This window comes from Citrus clementina, unplaced genomic scaffold (genome assembly GCF_000493195.1).
Source record: "Citrus clementina cultivar Clemenules unplaced genomic scaffold, Citrus_clementina_v1.0 scaffold_6, whole genome shotgun sequence".
Lineage (NCBI taxonomy): Eukaryota > Viridiplantae > Streptophyta > Magnoliopsida > Sapindales > Rutaceae > Citrus > Citrus x clementina.
Window position 1 is genome coordinate 16,919,640 of NW_006262139.1, and position 21,049 is coordinate 16,940,688.

General features: G+C 32.5%; 3 protein-coding genes and 1 non-coding gene across 4 annotated transcripts; 3 read left to right on the forward strand and 1 right to left on the reverse strand.

The window, feature by feature from the left end:
• The first annotated feature begins 4,937 nt into the window (after positions 1-4,937).
• Positions 4,938-7,499, forward strand: LOC18040092 (mitoferrin). The gene is made up of 2 exons (XM_006429417.2): positions 4,938-5,939; positions 7,041-7,499. Exons 1-2 carry the CDS (start codon positions 5,166-5,168, stop codon positions 7,248-7,250), a joined length of 984 nt encoding a protein of 327 aa, XP_006429480.1. The 5' UTR covers positions 4,938-5,165; the 3' UTR covers positions 7,251-7,499.
• A 475-nt stretch (positions 7,500-7,974) lies between these two features.
• TRNAG-GCC lies at positions 7,975-8,045 on the forward strand. Its single transcript has one exon. It is a non-coding gene; the product is annotated as a tRNA-Gly (tRNA).
• Positions 8,046-8,427: 382 nt separating this feature from the next.
• Positions 8,428-10,736, reverse strand: LOC18039630 (uncharacterized protein At5g01610). Its single transcript, XM_006429420.2, has 3 exons — positions 10,522-10,736; positions 9,649-9,703; positions 8,428-9,015 (listed from the first exon to the last, which is right to left on the reverse strand). Exons 1-3 carry the CDS (start codon positions 10,606-10,608, stop codon positions 8,645-8,647), a joined length of 513 nt encoding a protein of 170 aa, XP_006429483.1. The 5' UTR covers positions 10,609-10,736; the 3' UTR covers positions 8,428-8,644.
• A 6,556-nt stretch (positions 10,737-17,292) lies between these two features.
• On the forward strand, positions 17,293-18,519 carry LOC18039631 (abscisic acid receptor PYL4). The gene has a single exon (XM_006429421.2). The coding sequence runs from the start codon at positions 17,570-17,572 to the stop codon at positions 18,305-18,307; it is 738 nt and encodes a 245-aa protein (XP_006429484.1). The 5' UTR covers positions 17,293-17,569; the 3' UTR covers positions 18,308-18,519.
• Positions 18,520-21,049: the final 2,530 nt, after the last annotated feature.

Below are 21,049 nucleotides of genomic sequence, written 5' to 3' on the forward strand. Positions count from 1 at the left end.
AGCTCTATGAGCAGATTTCTTAACTCCCCAGCGAATTATCACGGTATAAAAAAATTTTAAAAAATTATTTAAATATGTAATTGAAATTTTATTTATATTAATTATTTAAGTAATTTTAATTAAAAAAAATTGAGGGATTTTGAGGGGTGTGAAAAGGCCTACTCTGTGCGTAATTGCGTGTCCATGCTCAGAACTCAGAAGACTTGCTAAATAATGGCCTCATATGTGACATTGGGCTTGGGCATGATGATCACAACTGAAGCTGAATTGTTCACTGAAATTAAATGCATGACAACAAATGGGTTATGCGAAACATAATACACATATGTCATTTTGTTGCATTAGGTTTTGTATGATTATTAATTGGAAATCATTATTGGTAGCCAAGTCAGGGCGCTTTTAGTGTATTCTGTTACCTGAAATTTGATAGATTGGTATAATTTATAATGTATTTTGTTTCAGGATTTATTGATTTTAGCATAGAAAAATTATCCTCCAATCACCTTACATATATCAAAACTACAAGTATCTCAAAACCATCTTAGGTCTTAGTTTTATATCAACTAATTATTTTTTGTTAACTTTGTTAGCCACCGTTAAAGAATCTAAGTTTAAAGATTATTTTACCCTTGAATTCATTTTAAAAGGTAAAACATTGTTTTAGGAGGCTCCAAGACAAAATAACTTTTTTATCTTAAATTATTATTTAATGGTGGTAAATAGAATTAATAGAAATGTGACTAATTGATATAAAATTAAAACTTGAGGTGGTTCTGAGATATTATCAAAAACTCATAGTGGCTAGTTGCACTTTCAATATTCTTAAGATGGTTGGGGGATAATATCCCTTAATATACAAAAAAGCATTGATAAATTAATAGGGATGGCAAATATCCAATTGTGGATGGATATTAACAGTCCAAGTATAAATCCACAATTATCTATGATGGATATATGCATATCCATATCCATCATTTAATATTGGACATTGATATGGATTTTCTCCATATGGATATGGATATCCATGGATATTTAATTTTTATTAGTCACAAAATAATACAAAAATATGAAATAAAAAATAATAATATGAAATAATTAAACCAATATCAGATACTAATATCAAATGAAAAATAATAAATATCTCAAATAACAAATATCAAAACTATAAATTCATAAAAAGAAATTATAATACAAAATTAAAACTTCATTTCAAACTAAATACAAAAAGTTCATTTTTCTAACAAGCCTTGTACACCTTATAAGCTTTCAATCTCCAACCTGACCATCATCATTAATCTACAAATTAAAATAAAGAATTAAACAAGTAAATAATTTGTATTATTTATGACCATGACGAGCATCAGGCACATACCAGAAAAAGAAGTTGATTAATTTTCATCATTAAAAAGAAGTTGATTAATCAAACAAACCAAATAAAAACAATTACCCAATTAACAGAACCCATAAATCATAAGAAGTTTATTAATTTCCTCAAAATTCAATACAAAAAATGAGCAAAAGTAATTCTAAAAAGTGAGAAAGACAGCTTTTATGGACCGTGAAACATCTAAAAAGGTCTAAAAAGTGATGGAAACAAACAAACTAATGAGCACATGGGGAGAAGAGAAATTGTTTCCATTTTTGTTGGCTTCAAGTCAAGTTGAGCACGTTCTTACAGATTTACAATTGAAAAATTCAAGGTGAGAGACATTGTGAGAGCTGCCAAGAAAGAAGAGAAGTAAAGAGAGAGAAGAAAAAAAAATAAAAACTAATAATGAAGACCCTGCAAGTTAACATAGCAAATAAACAGAGAAAACAAGGCAAATATTTACCATTATACATATATTTTTCTCTCTCAAAGTTGAACACATTCTTACAATTGAAAAATTAAAGGTGAGACATTGTGGGAGCTGCCGAGAAAGAAGAGAAACGAAAAGAGAAGAAAAAACAAAAACTAATAATGAAGACCCTACAAGTTAACCGAACAAATAAACAGAGAAAACGGGGCAAATATTTACCATTATACATATATTTTTCTTCTCCCAGAAATGAATGTTGCGAATTTTTTTTTTTTTTAAAAAAAAGAAGCGCAGTCTGCTATTACTACAGATCAAAGACGATAAATAAAACAAAATTCAAGGAGTGCAAGTGAAGAAAAAGAGTGAGATTTGAGTTACATACACAAATGTCAAAAGAGAGAGATCTGAGTTACAGGTTCGCCTCCGCTTGTTCTTTTCCTCAGTGACAGAGAGAAAGAGAAGAGAAGAGACGAGCGGCCGATGAACAATGAGCACCATCGAGCGACGAGCGGCTGGTGATAATCTGAGAGTTTGCTAAATGATAATATATGACTTTCATTTTTATTTTTTTCATTTCAGTTTTAAAATATAAATTTTTTAAACTTAAAATTGGATAAATGAATTGGATTTTGGATATCCATCAAATATCTATATCCATATCATATCTAATTGAACAATTTTTAAAATATTCACATCCATATTCAAAAAGATTTTGAATGGATATTATCCAATCCAATTGAATTAGATATATGGATATCCAATTTGAATGGACCAATTTGTCATCCCTATAAATTAATAACTTTGTGACCATGTAAAACGTATTAACTTAACGTATATTAGTTAGTTTCAATTAATTGAAATTATTAATTTATTAAGATTTTAGTGTAGTATCATATTTTGTTTATACCGCCTTGTAGCATATAATTTAATACTTTAATTTATTGTTACAAAATAAAAACTTCACCAGCGACAATTGTCAGCCATCACCAGCTGCTGTTAGTCGACGATGGACACTAGCTGCTGATGTTAAATTGTGTGTTTGTTTATATTAAATTTTGTATTGTTCGAGTCCTAAAACTTTTGAAAAATTACTCTAGGATGATTACCTGATGATATACTCTCTTATGCGCCTTTAATGATTCGAATTTTTATTATGTTTCACGAATGAGAACTCCTATGTTACATTTCATGTAACATACGCACTCCATAACAACCACACAAATTATAAACTCACACAATTTATGTAATTGTTATAAAATATGTATGTTACGTAATTCGAGGTCCATTGAAATTCTATTAAGTTCAAATCATGATAAAGAGATGACAGAGATTTTTTTTTTGTTTTTTTTTTGTTTTTGGGATGTAAATTCCATAAATGAACTCAAAGATATTTTCTTTACACAAAAAAGGCTGCGGTTCGGCCTCATCCTCAATGATAAAGTAACTTTTATCTTGATTAGTGCAGCATATGTGAAGTGGCTTGCCCTCGTTGGCCGGCTATGTTGAACCTAAAGAGAGGGAAGGAATCCGAATTATGAGTGAATTTGAAGTTTTCATTTCCTTCTCTAATCTTGTGAAATGGTTTCTTGAATTTTTCTTTTTTTGACAATTTTTTTTAATTGTAAAACAAAAAAATTTAATTAATAATTAAAAAGAAGAAAGTGAAGGAATTTTTCATATCACTTGCAAGGGATTCAATCAGCGTACGCAACGAATCTATTCATGGCCAAGCGAAGGGGCGTGAATTGGACTTGGGAGTAGTCCTATATATATATACACACACACACACACATAGATTTAGATGAAGAAAATGTGTGCGTGAGAGTGAGTGATGCCGACAAAATTTCTGCTTTGGACGAGAGATATATGCTGCATGTGGCGGTGTGGCTTGTGGATACCACGCGTCGTTGAGGGCCACATGATGTTTGCATAATTGGTTATCTTCTTGTGAGTGGGATGTTATCATTGCTTTTCATCTTGTAGTCGAATAGAAAGTCTCAATTGCGACAGCAGTGATGGGAATTTCGAACCTCACTTCAGCAAAGACTGCCACCTATAGGCTGCGTATTACATATTGATACGGGGCTTGTGGATAACACACGGCCTCTCTCTACCATTTGTTTTCGTGCCCCATTAATGGAGTTTTCTGTTTTTTGTTCTTCAACTGGGGACAGAATTACCAATTGGAGATAATAAAATGGGTTACATTTTGTTTAAAGTATGAAGACAATTGGTTCCATATTAAAGCAAAGTTTCAAAATTACTTGAGAGTTGAAGGATGAAAGAAAGTAAGCTAAAAAAAAAAAAAACCTTCTATATATGAGAAAGCAAATGAACTCTTTCAGTTTTAACCTTTGTTATTGCGTGACACTCTTGAACTCCAATTCATGAAGTCCAATCGATCGCCAATTGTAGCCGTAAAGGGAAAAAAAAATTGAAAAACGAAGCAATGTTCTGTGGTGTATTATTCATCAGCATTTCCCACGAAAGCTGGACTTATTACAGGGCAATTCTTTCTGAATTCTGATATTCATCACACTACAAAAGCTAGGGTGCAAGATTTGCTGGCTAATTCTTATTGTTGTGAAAATAATGATTCGTCAATGAATACTGGTCATGATTTTGTTATCGGGTTTTGTAATCTAAAACAAGTTATTTTTAAACCCTCAAACTATTTTCTCACTAGTATGTAGAATGCTAAAGTAGCACATTGGTTATGAGTAAATGTAAAAAAGTATGTAGACTTACTTTTTTTATATCAATACAAGTGACTTTTATAGCACTAAAACAGAGCGTTTTCATTAATGGAGATAGCGAATAAGAATTTTTACGTAAAAAGTTACTCTAAAAATATATATATAACCTTTGTTTACAATATATTCCTTCAAGCTGATTTTTTAAAATTATGTTTAATATTGGAATTAGGAAACTATAACTCTTAAATTGTAACACTAAAATATTTAATAAATATTAATTAATATAACTTAGAATAACTTGATTTAATCTTATACTTTCAACATAAAAAAACTTATAATTTTTTTAATAAAATTATTATTTTAAAATTTATATTTATTATGTAATATTAACTTTTATTTAATAATTATAATTTTTTCGCCGCATCTCCTCAAATGGTTTATCATTTTTCTTCACATCAATCGCAGAAACAAAAAGCAATAAAGCTGCTTTTTCCATATCTACACTCTCAGATTCTTCCTTTCATAAAATTATCAGCCAAAAATAATTCAGTGCATGGCGACAAAGTCACCTCCATTCGACCCGAAAACGATCTCCAATCACCAAATCCTCCACTCCTATTAAACCTTAACAGCACAGGCAACTTCTCGTTATACAAACTTCACCAGTACTATGGCTACTGACGCCTCCCCCAAATATCGGACCCCCGATTTCCACCCCGAAATCTCGGTAAACCCCTCCAAAACAAAAGAAACAACAATACACGACGGCCTCGAGTTCTGGCAGTTCATGATTTCCGGGTCCATCGCGGGCTCCGTTGAGCACATGGCCATGTACCCAGTTGACACCCTCAAGACCCGCATGCAAGTCATAGGGGCGTCTCGCCCGCTTCATCCCGCCGGCGTCCGTCAAGCCTTTAGCTCAGTGCTCAAGCTGGAGGGCCCGGCAGGGTTTTACCGAGGAATTGCAGCTATGGGACTCGGCGCAGGACCCGCACACGCTGTTTACTTCTCGGTTTACGAGCTCTGTAAAGAGTTCTTCTCAGGTGGGGTCCCTAATAACTCAATGGCTCACGCTGTGTCGGGTGTCTTCTCGACGGTGGCGAGTGATGCTGTGATTACGCCCATGGATATGGTGAAGCAGAGGCTTCAGCTCAAGAGCAGTCCATACAAGGGAGTCCCAGACTGTGTCAAGAGAGTGTTAGTTGAGGAAGGAATCGGCGCGTTTTACGCTTCATATAGGACTACGGTGATCATGAACGCGCCGTTTCAAGCAGTTCATTTCGCCACTTATGAGGCAGTAAAGAGAGCTTTGATGGAATTTGACCCAAACAGTGGGAGTGATGAGAGTTTAGTGGTTCATGCAACAGCCGGTGCGGCTGCCGGAGCTCTGGCCGCTACCTTGACGACGCCACTTGATGTTGTTAAAACCCAGTTGCAGTGCCAGGTGAGGACTGTGTCAAATGTTAATTTTTGCCAATTTTAGCATCAATTATATTATTGTTTCAGTTTCTAGTGGATGCCGTTTCAGTTATGGTACCAAATTTAGCTCTTCAATGCTGTAACTGACATTCTGTCTTTTACTGAGCCCAAAATTGAGGGGAAAAAAACCCTTATCATCTCTAGGGTTTCATGCAATAGTTTATTTTAACTCTATTCTTAGTCCAAAATATCTTTCTGTTAACTTACCATTAGTTAGATGTCATTTGTTAGTAATTCATTGAGGTTAAAAAAAAAGATTTTTCATTAAAGAGAAAATTAAAAAAATAAATCAAATTTGACATATAACTAAAAATGATTTTGATCTAATCCCACTAAACAGGAAATACCGAAAAGATGAAAAACTTATATTTCTAGCAATTGTTTTGCACTCTTCTCTATTTTTTCAGCACGACAGTCCTATAAACTCTAGATCAAAATACAAAAAATAATTATAATTTTCATATTCGTATAAGTATACTATCTAATTGCACTATGAGCGGACTTGAGCAGATAATGATAAGGACTTGGGGAGACAGTAATGGCCAAAGAAGAGTGGCGGTAAAGGTCAAAATAAAAATTTGTTGAAGATTAAGAAGATATTCAACATATGCAAGCACACAAAATTTAGTTGTGGTTTTGAGTTTTTTTTCCAATGATTTAAAGATTTTAAATAGTGTTAGTTACAGTTTATTACTTATGATGATTATTTAGTAGTTATATCAAACTATTTTATCGTTGATTTCATTTAAGAATAAATTAATGAATTTTGCATATTTTGTAGTGTTATTCAATTGTGTAAAATTTTTATTTTAATATTGTTTGTATCAAATTAATGAAAAATTCCATTTTGCCCTCAGTGAATTGTTAGTTAATGGCAAAAAACTAATGATGAATTAGCGGAAAGATGTTTTGAATTATTATTTAAAAAGTATGGATGAAATGAGCTATTGCATGAAACCTATGGATGAAAATGGCTTTTTCCCCAAAATTGAGCTTCCAATGAGGTTTCTGCAAGCTGAAACCAAACGTTATCAAACAAAATATTTCTCTGTTTTTGCATGTACAGGGTGTCTGTGGCTGTGATAGATTTTCTAGCAGTTCAATTGGGAATGTCATTGAAACCGTCGTGAGGAAAGAGGGATATCGTGGGCTAATGAGAGGGTGGATCCCCAGAATGCTGTTTCATGCTCCGGCTGCCGCTATCTGCTGGTCAACATACGAAGCATCAAAATCCTTCTTTCAACGACTCAATGACAGTAACAAGCAGGATTTCTGATGAAAATTATAGCTTTTAGCTACAGGCCGCTGAATCCTGTTGGATATTTCTTGTTGAAATTCCCGGTCATAGCTGCAGTAATGGAATAAAACAATTGCCTCAAACTTGCTGTCAGCTCATTCAAAATACGCCTGCTAGCGAAATGAGGCTGTTTGATGATGTATATTATCCAATTTATTTACTGGAATATGAATGAGGGGAGGAAAGAAAAGTTGCAAGGATATTTCGAGGTGTAAGTGTGTGTTTTCTGGCCTTCTGGGCATCTCGTTAGTAGTTTTAAAAAATAAATGGACTTATCCGACCACTCTTGTTAATGAGCATCATTCTCTTATCCCTGCAATTCGTGAGCTGCTCAGCAGGGACTGGGTCGTGCAAGTGAACCACATCTATCGAGAAGCAAACAGAGCGGCAGATTTTCTGGCCTCCTTTAGTTTGTCTTATCCTTTAGGCTTGCAGTTACTTACCGTTGCTCATCCTAATTTACAGAGAATTCTTCATAACGATATGTATGGGGTTGCCCACTCCCGTTTAGTGGTGCTTTAGCTCTTTTAGAGCCCATTATTGATTAAAAAAATAAATAAATGGACTTATTCTCGAAAAATAAATAAAAACATAAAATGGACTTGGATTACATGTATGATTCCGAGAAAAGACTGCGATATTGAATTAAGATCCCGAGAAAAAATTGTAATATCAGGTTAAGATCCACTAATATTATCAAAAAGCACCAGTGGTCTAGTGGTAGAATAGTACCCTGCCACGGTACAGACCCGGGTTCGATTCCCGGCTGGTGCAAGGTTTTTTATCATTACACAACGTTATCCATGATTACATAATTTTTTAAAAAAATGCTTAGATATATTACTAAACTTAAAGAGAATTTTGAATAGTTATTATTAGATATGTTTTAGTAAAACATGTTAAATAGGTTAAAAGCATATGAAAATCTACTAAATATGTTAAAAGAACGACAAATGACCGACTTGGATCTATGTCAGCCCAAAATTTGTCATGGCATAAATATAACACACAATCCAAATTGCCACCCATACAACCAAGCAATGCCATCTCCCAGACTCCCAGTCTCAAACACTATTCATCACCATTCACAAAGGCATAACCACCTATACAAGTACTGCAAAATCATTAGCAGTAAGGGGAAATATGCTCGCCAGGGTAACATATTAAGTTTATAAGAGCAACAAACAATACAACATATGCAATCCCCTCATTGCAACTAATCAAAAGTTCACAGGGCCAAACTTATAAATTGATCAACCGTTCTGTGCACTGACAGCAACTAATCACAGAGGCTAGCACAAGGAATCACATGGTATGATAAGAGTTACAGATCATGACAATCTAACACTTACCTCACAAACATTCAAACCATTTCAGAATTTATCCACGGTTATTCCATCCCTAAGTACCTCATAAGCCGCCCTATCTCTGGTCTTTCTCATTCCGACTGTGAAGTGAAGCTTCGCTCCTTCAGATGCGATGGTGGTCACTTTTAGCCAAAGCATAAATTTCGTCTTGATACCCACTATATCAACAAACTTTCCTTTCTCCAGATACCCAGTGACAGTAGTAGAAAAGCGCAATATGGACTTGTCCCTGTAGCCCACTTCACAGATTGATGGTATAAAGACAGTAAGTTTTTTTGTCTCTTCATTGAACTCGTAATTGGTGGCATCACGGGGGAAGATTCCTGCCGGCAAATCATACTGCTTTAAAAGATCTGGTAATGGCGTTTGCATTTTTCCTGAAACAACGATACTGTTAAAACTGATTTTTGAGTGTAAGAAATGAACAAATCTCAATGACAGATCCAGTGGCCCACATTAAAACAACAGTTTGAAAGATGAGCTAGCAATGAAGAAACTCAAATTTGAAGTAAATACACATAACAAGCACACATAAGCAAAAACGCAGGAAAAAGGTTAAAAAGAAACTCTCCGGACAAAACGGGTCCCAGAGCAGACTGTTTTCTTTCCTTGCAGCAGAATTTCATTTTCTTTCACTCAAAACTGTAGGACATCAAGTCTTTGTAACTCCAGTGATGATTCTCCAGTTAACTTCTGAAACTGATGCCTTCAAAACTCAAGCCAGTAAAAGTCGCAGGATGGAAAATCATATTAGGCCTGCTTTCACGATAGAACAGTCATTCTAAACATGTGATATTAATCTTCTTAGAACACTATGTGTGGCATCTACTTCAGAAAAGAAACTAAAGAGCATGAGTGCAGTTTATAGCACAGAATAAATAATCCACTGCACAATAACAGCAACACTTTCTTGATTCCTCCACAAACTTCCACTTCATATGCTAGGATTCATGCTTATAGCAGCAACAATCACTACAGTAGGATAGCTAGATTCAAGTTTTTGAGCCAACCTTTGATTTTGTTAACCAACCATTTGGTTCCTCCTTCAATACTGCTTCCCAGTGACTGATTATAAAGAAGGAAATATCAGTTAAAAAAAAAAAGTGTTAATTAGTCAGAGGAAATCAACTAAGTGTGAACATAAGGTAATATCCACAAACGGCCATATGTAGACACCCACAACTTAAAATGATAAGCTCTCAGTTTTAAGTGATTCCCAAAACCAGAATGATAATGCATATTTTACTAGAAAATGAATAACTAATGAACATTTCACTTCTGAAATTTCACAAGATTAAGTTCTGCAACTTCAAAATACCTTCTCTAGTCTAGGATTATAGAATAGTACAATCTACAATCAATCACTAAAGAATATAACTGAAAATAATTGTCCAAATGTGAGCTAAATGTAAGATATTTTCTAGAGGATACACTCATTCAGACTAATATTTTTGGAACATGACTTACTTATAACACATAACAAGGTCAATTCCGAAAGCAAGATAAAATGGTCAAGCATGTGTGTTCCTTCGTCCCTATACAAATGTGTCCATTATTGTTACCCCATCTATAAATTTAATTCAGTCTAAAACATGGTGATGGCACAATTAAAAACAAAAACCCGTCATCCAATTTCACATTGCAAATAAATTACATAATCTTCTGTATCTTAATATACGCTTTTATGGACACTACAAATCATAATTAATCAAATAAACCGTTACAAAACTCCAAAATTGAAACAAAATTTTAACCAAATCTACTAATTAAACAAAATTAATCAATACCCACATTCAAAAATCAAGACTTGATAATAAAGAAAGCAACTCAATGAACAGATCAATGGGGGAAAAAACAAACTTTAAGATAGAAACCGCACGTACGTTGATATCATCACCAACTGAATCGAGCTCTTTGCTGGCTCTTTTGCCGATCCAATAAGAACCCATCTTGTTCATAATCTGATCCATCGGGATTGTTTCTTCAAAATCCCTCTCTCAAGACAAAATTTTATAAAAATTTGGACACAGAGAGAGAGAGAGAAAGCAAAACAAACAATTTTGCCGAAGCCTCTATGAGGATTTTTCTAAAATTCTGACCGTGGAATTTTTGCTGTCAATGAGGAAAATATTCTGTATGATTACTTGGACTAAGGCCATAATTATCTTGCCCAATGAGAGAATGCCATGTCAACAATGGTGAAAATTAAACTATTAAAGGGTAAATTGAAATACGATCCTTGTTGTTTAACTGAATGGAAAGATAATCAGTACTTTGCAAAATCAATCAGAAAAGTCATCCCTTGCCCTTTGACCTTCAGTAACCATTAATTTTGTCTTAAACAAACAAACCAATCAATCAATCATATGCCGGGATATCATGTCTCTATTATTTAAAATTAAAATGAAAATTTTAAAAGAAAAATACTTTTGACATCATTTTCCAATCGAGCTAATGGATATTACACGTACAAATGATGTCCACACACATATTTTTACTTAAAAAAATCAAGAATTTACTGGAAATCTCAAGATTTCGCTTCCAAAAAAAATTATATAATTAACTCCATCCACAAGAATTTAAAATATGACAAAAAAAAAAGGAAAAACGAGAAGGCATCTAAGCACTAATGACAAATTAAAAACATTGTTGATTGGAAATTCTAATATTAATCAATTATATATTACACAAATTAAAGCACTTGAAAATTTCAGATAGAATGAGAGATATAATGAACTACATCTAACTGAAAGAAAAAAAGGACACTTTTTGTATACGGGTGTTTACGAATCGAATTTTATAGATTGGACATTAATTAATATTCGATCTATAATTTTACGAATTGTAAATTTTCAATTCAATTTAATCCACGATTGGCGAATTTAATCCAAATCTAATCTATACATCTACGGATTGGATGCGGATTTGACCAAATCTATATCTAATTTACCATTTTACGGATTGGTTTATGGATTAAAAATTTATAATTATGTTTATTCTATGAACTAATTAGATAAAAGAATCTAATATAAAAATAATTTTATTACCAATCAAGTTCGAAATTGAACAAGATTTAAATAAATTAAATGTTTAAATAAAGTTAAAATAATGCATTTAAAGTCTCAAAATATAACATAATGAAAAGAAAAAATCTCATTTGTTTAAATCAATACATGAAAATTAACTAAAATTATAAAAATTAACTAAAACAAACTGTGTTAGAAAGTTGTATTTGTTTATTTCATTATTTAATTATGTTTATTATATATTATTATTGGGTAAGATATGTATAGTGTTAATATAACTACAATTTAACTTATTTATTTATTAGTAAATAATAACGCCACGTTAACAAGTTTCAATTTATATATATATATATATATATATATATATATATATATATATATATATATATATTTTTCAGATTCACGGATTTTTACGGTTTTTTAAATTTTCAATCCAATCAAATCCACAAATCCATAGATTGAATTTGTACATATCATATTTTTACGGATCAGATGAATTTAACGGATTATATTTGATTCTAAACACCCCTACTTTTGTAGTAAAAAAACTTATGTAAATATAACTATAAATAGTACTACACATTCTATATTTTTTATTCTAGAAAGTTATCTTAATTGACGTGTCATTCATCAATTAGTTAGAAAATAAAATTATTTATTTATTTAAATTTTATAAAAAAAATTATTAATTATTTACCAAATGACACATCATCTAAAATAAAATTTAAAATAAAAAATTTAATATTCAAGTACTCTACGGCAGTTTTGACTGCAAATACTCTTTTGCAACTAAAATTTATGTATTTCTGGCCGAATAACGGTGTCCGCAATAAGTACTCTGCAAAAGCTCTCAAGCTTTTTGCTGACATTTTGTACTGCAAATACTTTATGACTGAAAATTTTCCCGCCAAATAAATAAATAAATAAAACAAAATAAAATACAAATTATTGTATATTTTTTACTGCCGGTTTTAACTGCCATTTTTTTTTTTCTCTCTGCAAGTAATATAAGATAAAATGATAAATTGCATATCTTTCACAGCCATTTTTTATTGTCAAATTTTTTCCTTCCAAGTAACATCGGAACCAAAAACTTTTTTTTCATTCCCTTAAATTTTTTAATATGGTCTGTAAGAAAAAAATAATTTTTTTAAATAATTGTAACAAAAAATTACCATATTCTATTTTTATAGTTTTTATCGTAGCTTAATAATAACAATAATTAATAATTAATCGAAGACCTTTATTTAAGAGAGTATACAAATGATGAAATTTGACTTTAGGTGATAAATTTGTTGGTTTTGCTAATTGAATGTTATGGTGTGCTTACTTTCCAAATTAGGGAATCGGAATCATTGACAGCGTTTATTTTATAAAATAGAGTTTGAAATCGAAATTGTAGGACCCACCACAATTTGGGAATGAGGAATCCTACATATTAACCATTTTACCCTTCTCCAAAATTAAAAATACACACTTTATCCTCATTTTATAATTCATTAATATATTATAATAATTAATTAATATAATTATTACTATTTATTAATATATTATTGACAATAATTACTAATAATAATAATTTTTGAATAAATAATCGCTCTAATTAATATATAAAATAATAATTATGATAATAATTCATTAATTACTTTTTGATAATTTGTTACAATCTTACTCATTTCGATTTTGATTCTAAGATAAAGTAGACACATTAATGATAATCCAACTTATTTTGATTTCGACTATTACAGTTTAAGTAAACACCTCATTCTTATTTTTATTTCCTATTTCCACTCCAGGCTATTCTCATTCAATTCAGTTTAATAGACGCTTCCATTAATTGTTTGCCTACACATAATGAATACAACAAAACTTTGAATCTTCTCGGAGGTACATTATAAGATCTATGTCTCTTCCAATTCTCGAAAGGTCACATTGCCCGTACGATTTGATCATCAATAAAAAGTGAAAATAAAATGAATATTGAAGAATGGTTTCCAATACATTGTCAATGTTCATCACCATACGTACTTGGTCACACGCTTGCATCACATTCTATGATTTAAAGGCAATTTCTTTGGAACAACTAAACAAGTTTCAGAGATCCAACAAATCGTTTATTTATTTATTTTCTGAAAGATCAAAAAGCTACACTTTAGATTAAAAAACAATTAAAAAAATAAAATAATAATAAGAAGAAGAAGAAGAAGAAGAAGAAGAAGCTAGTATATATATGGTATCGCAGCAGCACACAGTTAGTTATATACGAGAAAAGCCATGCATGCACAACGAATCTAATTAGAAGATCGTCATCAATTTATGTCGTGTACAGAAACTAAGCTTTATTCTTCGATTCTGAATCCGGCGTGCAATTCTATTTTGCTGCTAGATACAATGCAATTAACCTTACGAGCATATATTTATGTGCTTCTTCTTCTTCTTCTTCATTTTCGTGTTTCGTTTAGGAGGAGAATAAAATTGAATATCGATTTGATTGAATATAAGAAAAAGAAATGACAGATATGTTACATGTTTTCTCCTGTAAAGTCGGCAAGAATGTGGTCCACTTGAATGCTAAACAGGATTACTCGCATATATAATTACACATATCAAACCAAAAACAACAACAAATATTTGTACATCTTCCGACTATATTTTTTTTTTCCTTTTTTTGAAGTATAGAAATTACTTTCCTACATTCAATTCCCTCTTTTTCTATTCGTCACTTAGTGTCTATTTAGTATAATTTATTTAATACGTATAAATAAATTATTTTGTCTCTATTAGTAAAATCTCAAATTTTATCATTTTGAATAGATGTTGAAAAGTTTTTCAAAATTATTACAACGTCTAAAATTTTATTTACTTATTTGAAAATCTTATTTTGTTTATTTCATAATATAACTTTAAGAGATGCACCTATAAAGTAATTTTACAGTTTATTATAAAAAGTTTTACAACCAAACAAATAAATATTTTTTTAGTAAAAACTCTACCAATAAAAATTCTACTTAAATAAGTTTTGTTTCAAAAGATACACTAAATTAAGAAAACCTTAATTTTTCTTCTTTTTCTTTTATTTCGGCATTGCCATCGTGGGGGAAAAAAAGAACAAGAAAAAGAAAATAAAGAGAATGAAATTCGGTCGACCAGTCTAATCTTCCTCCTACTGATTTTTACAGTCATATTTTCAAAAATAAAATGACAATAGAATTTGATGTCCTATTGTCCTCGGCACAAGGGCTTTGCTAGAATGGAGCTAGCTTATAGGCATTGACAGACGTTGTACTAAAATCAATTGAATTCGGGTCAAATTGGCAATATATATATATCAGTCTATATAAGCCGTAGGGAGTGGGAGAGCATAAAAATAGGCCATGCTTATCACAATAAAAATAGACATATGAGCCGACGAAGATTGAGTAATTTTTAAAAACCTCCCATGAGGATTGGACTTGTTACAAATAGATAGTGATAATTTATTTATTTGTAAAAAACTTTCTACCTTCAGTTAACTTTAATATTGACCGTTAGTTGATTGTGCAAAGACAATATTACCCTTAACAACAGTTTGTAGACGAAAATAACTAAAAAAAAAATTAAAATTATTGGCGCGAAAAGCACAAACCCTATTTTTTGACAATTTTATCCTTGTCAATTCCAAAGATTTACACTATCATAGGTAAAGATTATAACTATTTCATTTTCAAGTTTTTAATTTTATCTTTTTTGTAGGAACTTTAAGAAAATATCAATAATTTAAAGAGAATTTTTCAAATTTTTAATTTTATCTTTCTTGTAGGAACTTTAAAAAAATCTCAATAATTTAAAGAGGGTAAAATAACTAACAATTTTATTTTTTTATTTTTAGTTATTTCGGTCTACAAACTGTTATTAAAGGTAATATTGTCTTTGCATAGTCAACTAACGGTCAATGTTAAAGTTAACTGACGGTAGGAGGTTTTTTACAAATAAATAAATTTTTGCCATCTACTTGCAACAAGCCCAAACTTCAGGGGAAATTTTTAAAAATTACCCGATGAAGATTAGATAATCAACGGCCATAGTTGCGCTTGTTTTAAATGTCAAGTTGCAGGAAGCCGGTGATATTATACTTTTTTTTTTTTTTCTCTTCGTTCTATAACCGCTATTAAGAGGATAAGAGAAAGAAGAGAATCAATCTACAAGATATGCAAATCATGCGTTAATTTAATGAAGTACCCATAAAAAAAAAAACTTTTTTTCTTTTTGTAACAAACAAAGTGCAAGTAGCTAAGCAGTTGCAATAATTGTATATATCTCATATAAGATAATAAGAAACTGATGAGAGATTTAAAATTATCCCCTCATAATTAATTTAACTTAAAAATGGAAGTCATATATGAAGAATATTGGGACCCAACTGCCAGCTGAAATGTAATGTACCTGAGAATCATGTGCCCGCGGACTCCAAGTTGTTGTCTACTAACTCGTAACAAAATTTAGAAAAAAAAAAAAAAAAAGGTCCAAGTTTTGGGTCCAAGGGCACTCCAAAAGTTAAAACGAGACACAAGAAACGAATCACGTTAAAGCAGCCAAGACGCAATAAAGACTCGCATGCTTTCAAGGGGAATTAAATTTTTTGAAGAGTAAACGCTCAGATAATGTTGCTACCCAGCAACCACATTAAGCTTCTTGCTAATCAAATTAATTTCTTTCAAAATAAAACCATAAAGAATTGGGTATTTTTCTTTTTTCTTTTTTTAAGAATTTTTTTAAAAAATTTAAAGTTTTAAACTGAATTTGCAGTCTGCAGTTGGGTCAGTTTTGAATGCTTACTTTTTTTTTTTTTGAATGCTTACTGATCTTATCCTTCGGCTTACGACTCTCCAACAAGTTGAGAGTCCATTTGATTGCTTTCTCCCAGTCTTTTCTTGACAGCAGTTTTATGCAAGCTGCCTCTAGTCTAGGCTCTTCGAAGTAAACTTGTAAATTGTAATGCCTCCGAAATGACTTTACAGCCCCTTTGTACGCCGGGTCTACAGAAGACTAATTAATTGCGCCGTCCTATTTATATGTTTTCTGTTGTTTTGGTTTTATTTTTATTTTTATTTTAAATTTATTTCTTGTACTTTGTTTCACACATTCTAATTCAGAGTTGAAAATCTTTGTTCCCACAAATCAGTGTCAATTGTCAAATATTGGACCAACCAATTTTAAACGATTTGGAAGCATTTTTTTTTTTTAAATTACGGTTGATATCAATTTAATTTTTCCTATCACACCTACTACGGCGGAGATTTAAATCAACCAATAGTCATGCCTCAATGCATATTATACTAATTAACACAAATTCAACTCTAAAAACTAATGATTAATAATTACTTGTAACAACCAATGTATAAAAATGAGAATAAATTCTTTTTTTATTAAATATAAAAAATTTGATTTGATTTTTAAGTTATAGTTATATAATTGATTTAATAAATTATTTTTTAATTACAATATCAGTCTTTGGTGATTAAATTAAGAGAGTAAAGGTATATTTTACATTACTATTAAGGAAGATTCAAAAGAAAGGGGTACGATGGTCATTTGAGGTAGACCATGAGGACGCTATTTTAATACTTCCACATGAAATTTCATCAAAAACTGTCTCTCTCTCTCTATTGTTTCTTTACAAATCCAACCCACCCACCTCCTTTCTTCTTCCTCTCTTTCTCTATATATTCATTTCATTCACATAACCCATAAGTAGATTCTTCTGTGATTGTAAGAAGAAAGTGACTAACTCAAACATATAAAGTATACACAAACATAAACCCCAAAAAAAAAAAAAAAAAAAACCACATACAAAATATACAAAAAGAAACCCTAGAGCCTGAGGTGGAAGTACCCTCAGGTCCAAAAGAACCGGGCAAAAAAAAAAATGCCAGTAAATCCACCGAAATCATCTCTATTGCTGCACAGAATCAACAACGTAAACACAGCCACCAACACGATCGCAACAGCAACAGCCAACATGCTTTGCCAGAAAGAGCAGCTTCAGTTCCAAAAGCGCTTCCCAGCAACGTGGTCAACCCCCGTCCCCGACGCCGTGGCACGCCACCACACCCTCGTCGTTGGCCCCAACCAGTGCTGCTCCTCCGTCGTCCAGCAGATCGCCGCTCCCGTCTCGACCGTCTGGTCCGTCGTCCGTCGCTTCGACAACCCCCAGGCTTACAAGCACTTCGTCAAGAGCTGCCACGTCATTAACGGCGACGGCGACGTGGGCACCCTCCGGGAGGTCCACGTCATCTCCGGACTCCCCGCCGGCCGCAGCACGGAGAGGCTCGAGATCCTAGACGACGAGCGCCACGTCATAAGCTTCAGCGTCATCGGGGGCGACCACAGGCTGGCGAATTACAGGTCGGTGACGACTCTCCACCCATCGCCCGCTGGCAACGGGACGGTGGTCGTGGAGTCTTACGTCGTCGACGTGCCTCCCGGAAACACGAACGAAGACACCTGCGTGTTCGTCGACACCATCGTTAAATGCAACCTCCAGTCGCTGGCGCAGACCGCGGAGAATCTGACCAGGCGAAACAATAACAACCACAGCAGTAACAACAGCAGCATCAGCAGCAACAACAACGGCCCGATCAGGTCATGTTCTGTTCTCGAGTGAATAGTTCTAGTTACTAGTATTACAAAATAGTGTTGATGTCTTTGGTAATACGCAGTCGTTTTTGTGAGTATCCGATGTGGATTGCCTAAAGAAACTACAGAATCATCTCGTTTCTGTTAATTACTACTTCATCATGTTCATTTGGTTACTGCATTTTTCTTTTTTCTTTTTTTTTTTAAAATTATTAATGTGAAATATTTTTAATTGATAAATAATAATGTCGACCTACAGCATTGGCCATAAAACAAAAAAAAAAAAGGAACTGTTGTTAGCTTCCACCATCATATCATCGTCATTACCGCCGACGATCTGCTGTTTTTTTTAATACACACTCTTGTATTTTATAATAAGAAATGTCAGAATAGGATAAAAATTAAAAAAAAAAAAATGCAAGTTGTCGGGGTGACAGTGAGGTAAATGACACAAATAGGGTTGATTGAATTTTGATCGTACGGTGGTAGAGAGTTATAGGCAATATTTATATTGTAATATTTTAATTGGAAGGTTAATTAAATGGATATATATATATATATTACTATAAGAATTATAAGATATGTTGGCATGTGATAAAAAATGAGCCTTCTTTGATAATCCACAAGTTGAGGCGGCCGTTATTTAGCTTTTCTTCAGTACAAAGTAGATCTAGAAACAGTCAATCCATCAGAATTTTCCACAACCAAAAAGCAATTTTTTTTTTTGGGTTGTAAATTAAAGAAATAATATCAAATTGCTGGGAAAGAGAAGATGTATCGGAATATTACAGCCGGTTTCTAAGGTATCATCAACTCATTATTTTTTAAAGTTATACTACTATTAAGGTTGTTTAATTAGCCCCTCCCCCCCCAAAAAAAAAGAAACTTGCTTAAATAAATAGTTAATTAGCGACATTAAGCAGAAGGGTTGCACGTTACCAATTAATTAATTAATATTCTTCAGGAGACGTCATGGGGTTTAAGTTTTTCTGTTTTCAGCTAATAATATTCCACTAGTGCAAAGTGGTTCGCACGGCATTCCGATGGGTGGTGGCCTTGTAATTAGTCAGGCAATGTTACGTGACTGAATGACTTACCATAAATAAATACTTAAAACGTAAATAAACCAAGTGTGTGTGTGGTAAATCAATTAGTGGATAATTTATTCAACAAGGATATGTATGTAGTATCGTGTGCATTTGATTCGAGACGCCGGGTATGTATGGTGTAAAAAGAAATGTCCTGATTTGGAATTGTTGGATGGGAGAAGACTGAGGAGACAGGAAACATGGTGCACATAAAATAAATAAATAAATAAGAGAGGTTTAGATAGAGGAATCAATACAAATAGGTGATGGATTGGTGGGTTTCTTGCAAGTTGGTGGGTTTTGATAAAAGCCAGGCCAGCTAGTAATTTTTAAAAGAAGAGAAAAGAAGCGAAGCGCGGAATGGCCAATTGCTGGTGCAAGTGGGCAATTGTTTTTTTCTGTTTTGTGTCTTTCTCTTTCTCCTAATAATCTATTCTTCTGTTAAAGACGTGCAAGTTGCAGTTTTTTTTTTTTTTTTTTATTTTGGGGGAAGAGATCTTTGAAATGAATAAAAATAATAATAGAGTGGAAAAGGGATGGGGGGTTTGCAAGTTGCAAGTTGGGAAAAATAATGCAAGTGGGCTTTTAATGATCCCCGTGTGAAGCGTGTTTGTTTGTTGGTCTATTTTTGAATGCTTTCGCCGTGTCACGCTGGCTAAGCTGCCTCACCATTCCTTCCTTCGTCTCCGGCTCTGGCTCTGGCTCTGGCTCTGGCGTCTGCACGCGGTTCTTGCTTCCGCCTTCTTGTTTCTTTTTTTAACTTTTTACAAATTTGACTCTTCAATATATATATTCTTTAATAATTCCACCACCACCACCGCCCATTAAAACGTACGTTACGGTTACTCAGTCACGTACGCCTCTTCCTCGCTCTTTAACCGACGCTTTACCAGCTGGTTTATGTACTGGCTTGCATCCAGATGACATGTCGTTTGCTTCCTGTAGTTACCGCGTAAATATGATATAATGGGATTTCATTTGATATATCATCCGCAATGAAATAATTCATGACATATGTGTTGTGTGAATTTTTTGATTAGTTAATTCATGTTAGAAAGTAACACATATACGTTTAGATTTTGTTAAAGATATGATGCGTTACCTCCACCTCACCAGTCTTTTTGGATGATTCATAATTTTCAAGAGGATGTTTTTACACCATACCATCGTCAAATTGATAAGGGCCATGTTATTTTTATTTAATTAATTTAAATTTCAACTAGAGAGCTATTGGAATCGATCACTGTAAAAGTTAAGTTGTGATGTAATCACACAATCTTGAAGATCTGCTATTAGAAAAATAATTGAAGAACCAAATCCCAATGCAAATACATCCAAAATGATGTCGTTTTGAATTTGTTCCCAAAAAATAAAAAAAAAAATTTAAACTCACTAAAAACAACATGTGTGTTTTTGTCAACCTTTTATCAAGTTTTAATTTAAATATTTATCATGTACTTTTATATTCTATTAAGGGCCGGCATGCTCAACCATATTTGGGGCCTTAAGCAAATGATTTTAATTAGTTCTTCTTAAAATTTAGGACAAAAAATATGTATATTAGTTATATATTATTTTTAACTCAAATTACATCTTTTATACTACTTCTTTTCCAGATTAAACTAATTTTTCTATTCTTATATTTTCTAAAGTTTTTCGATATAGTTATTTATTTCAAAATA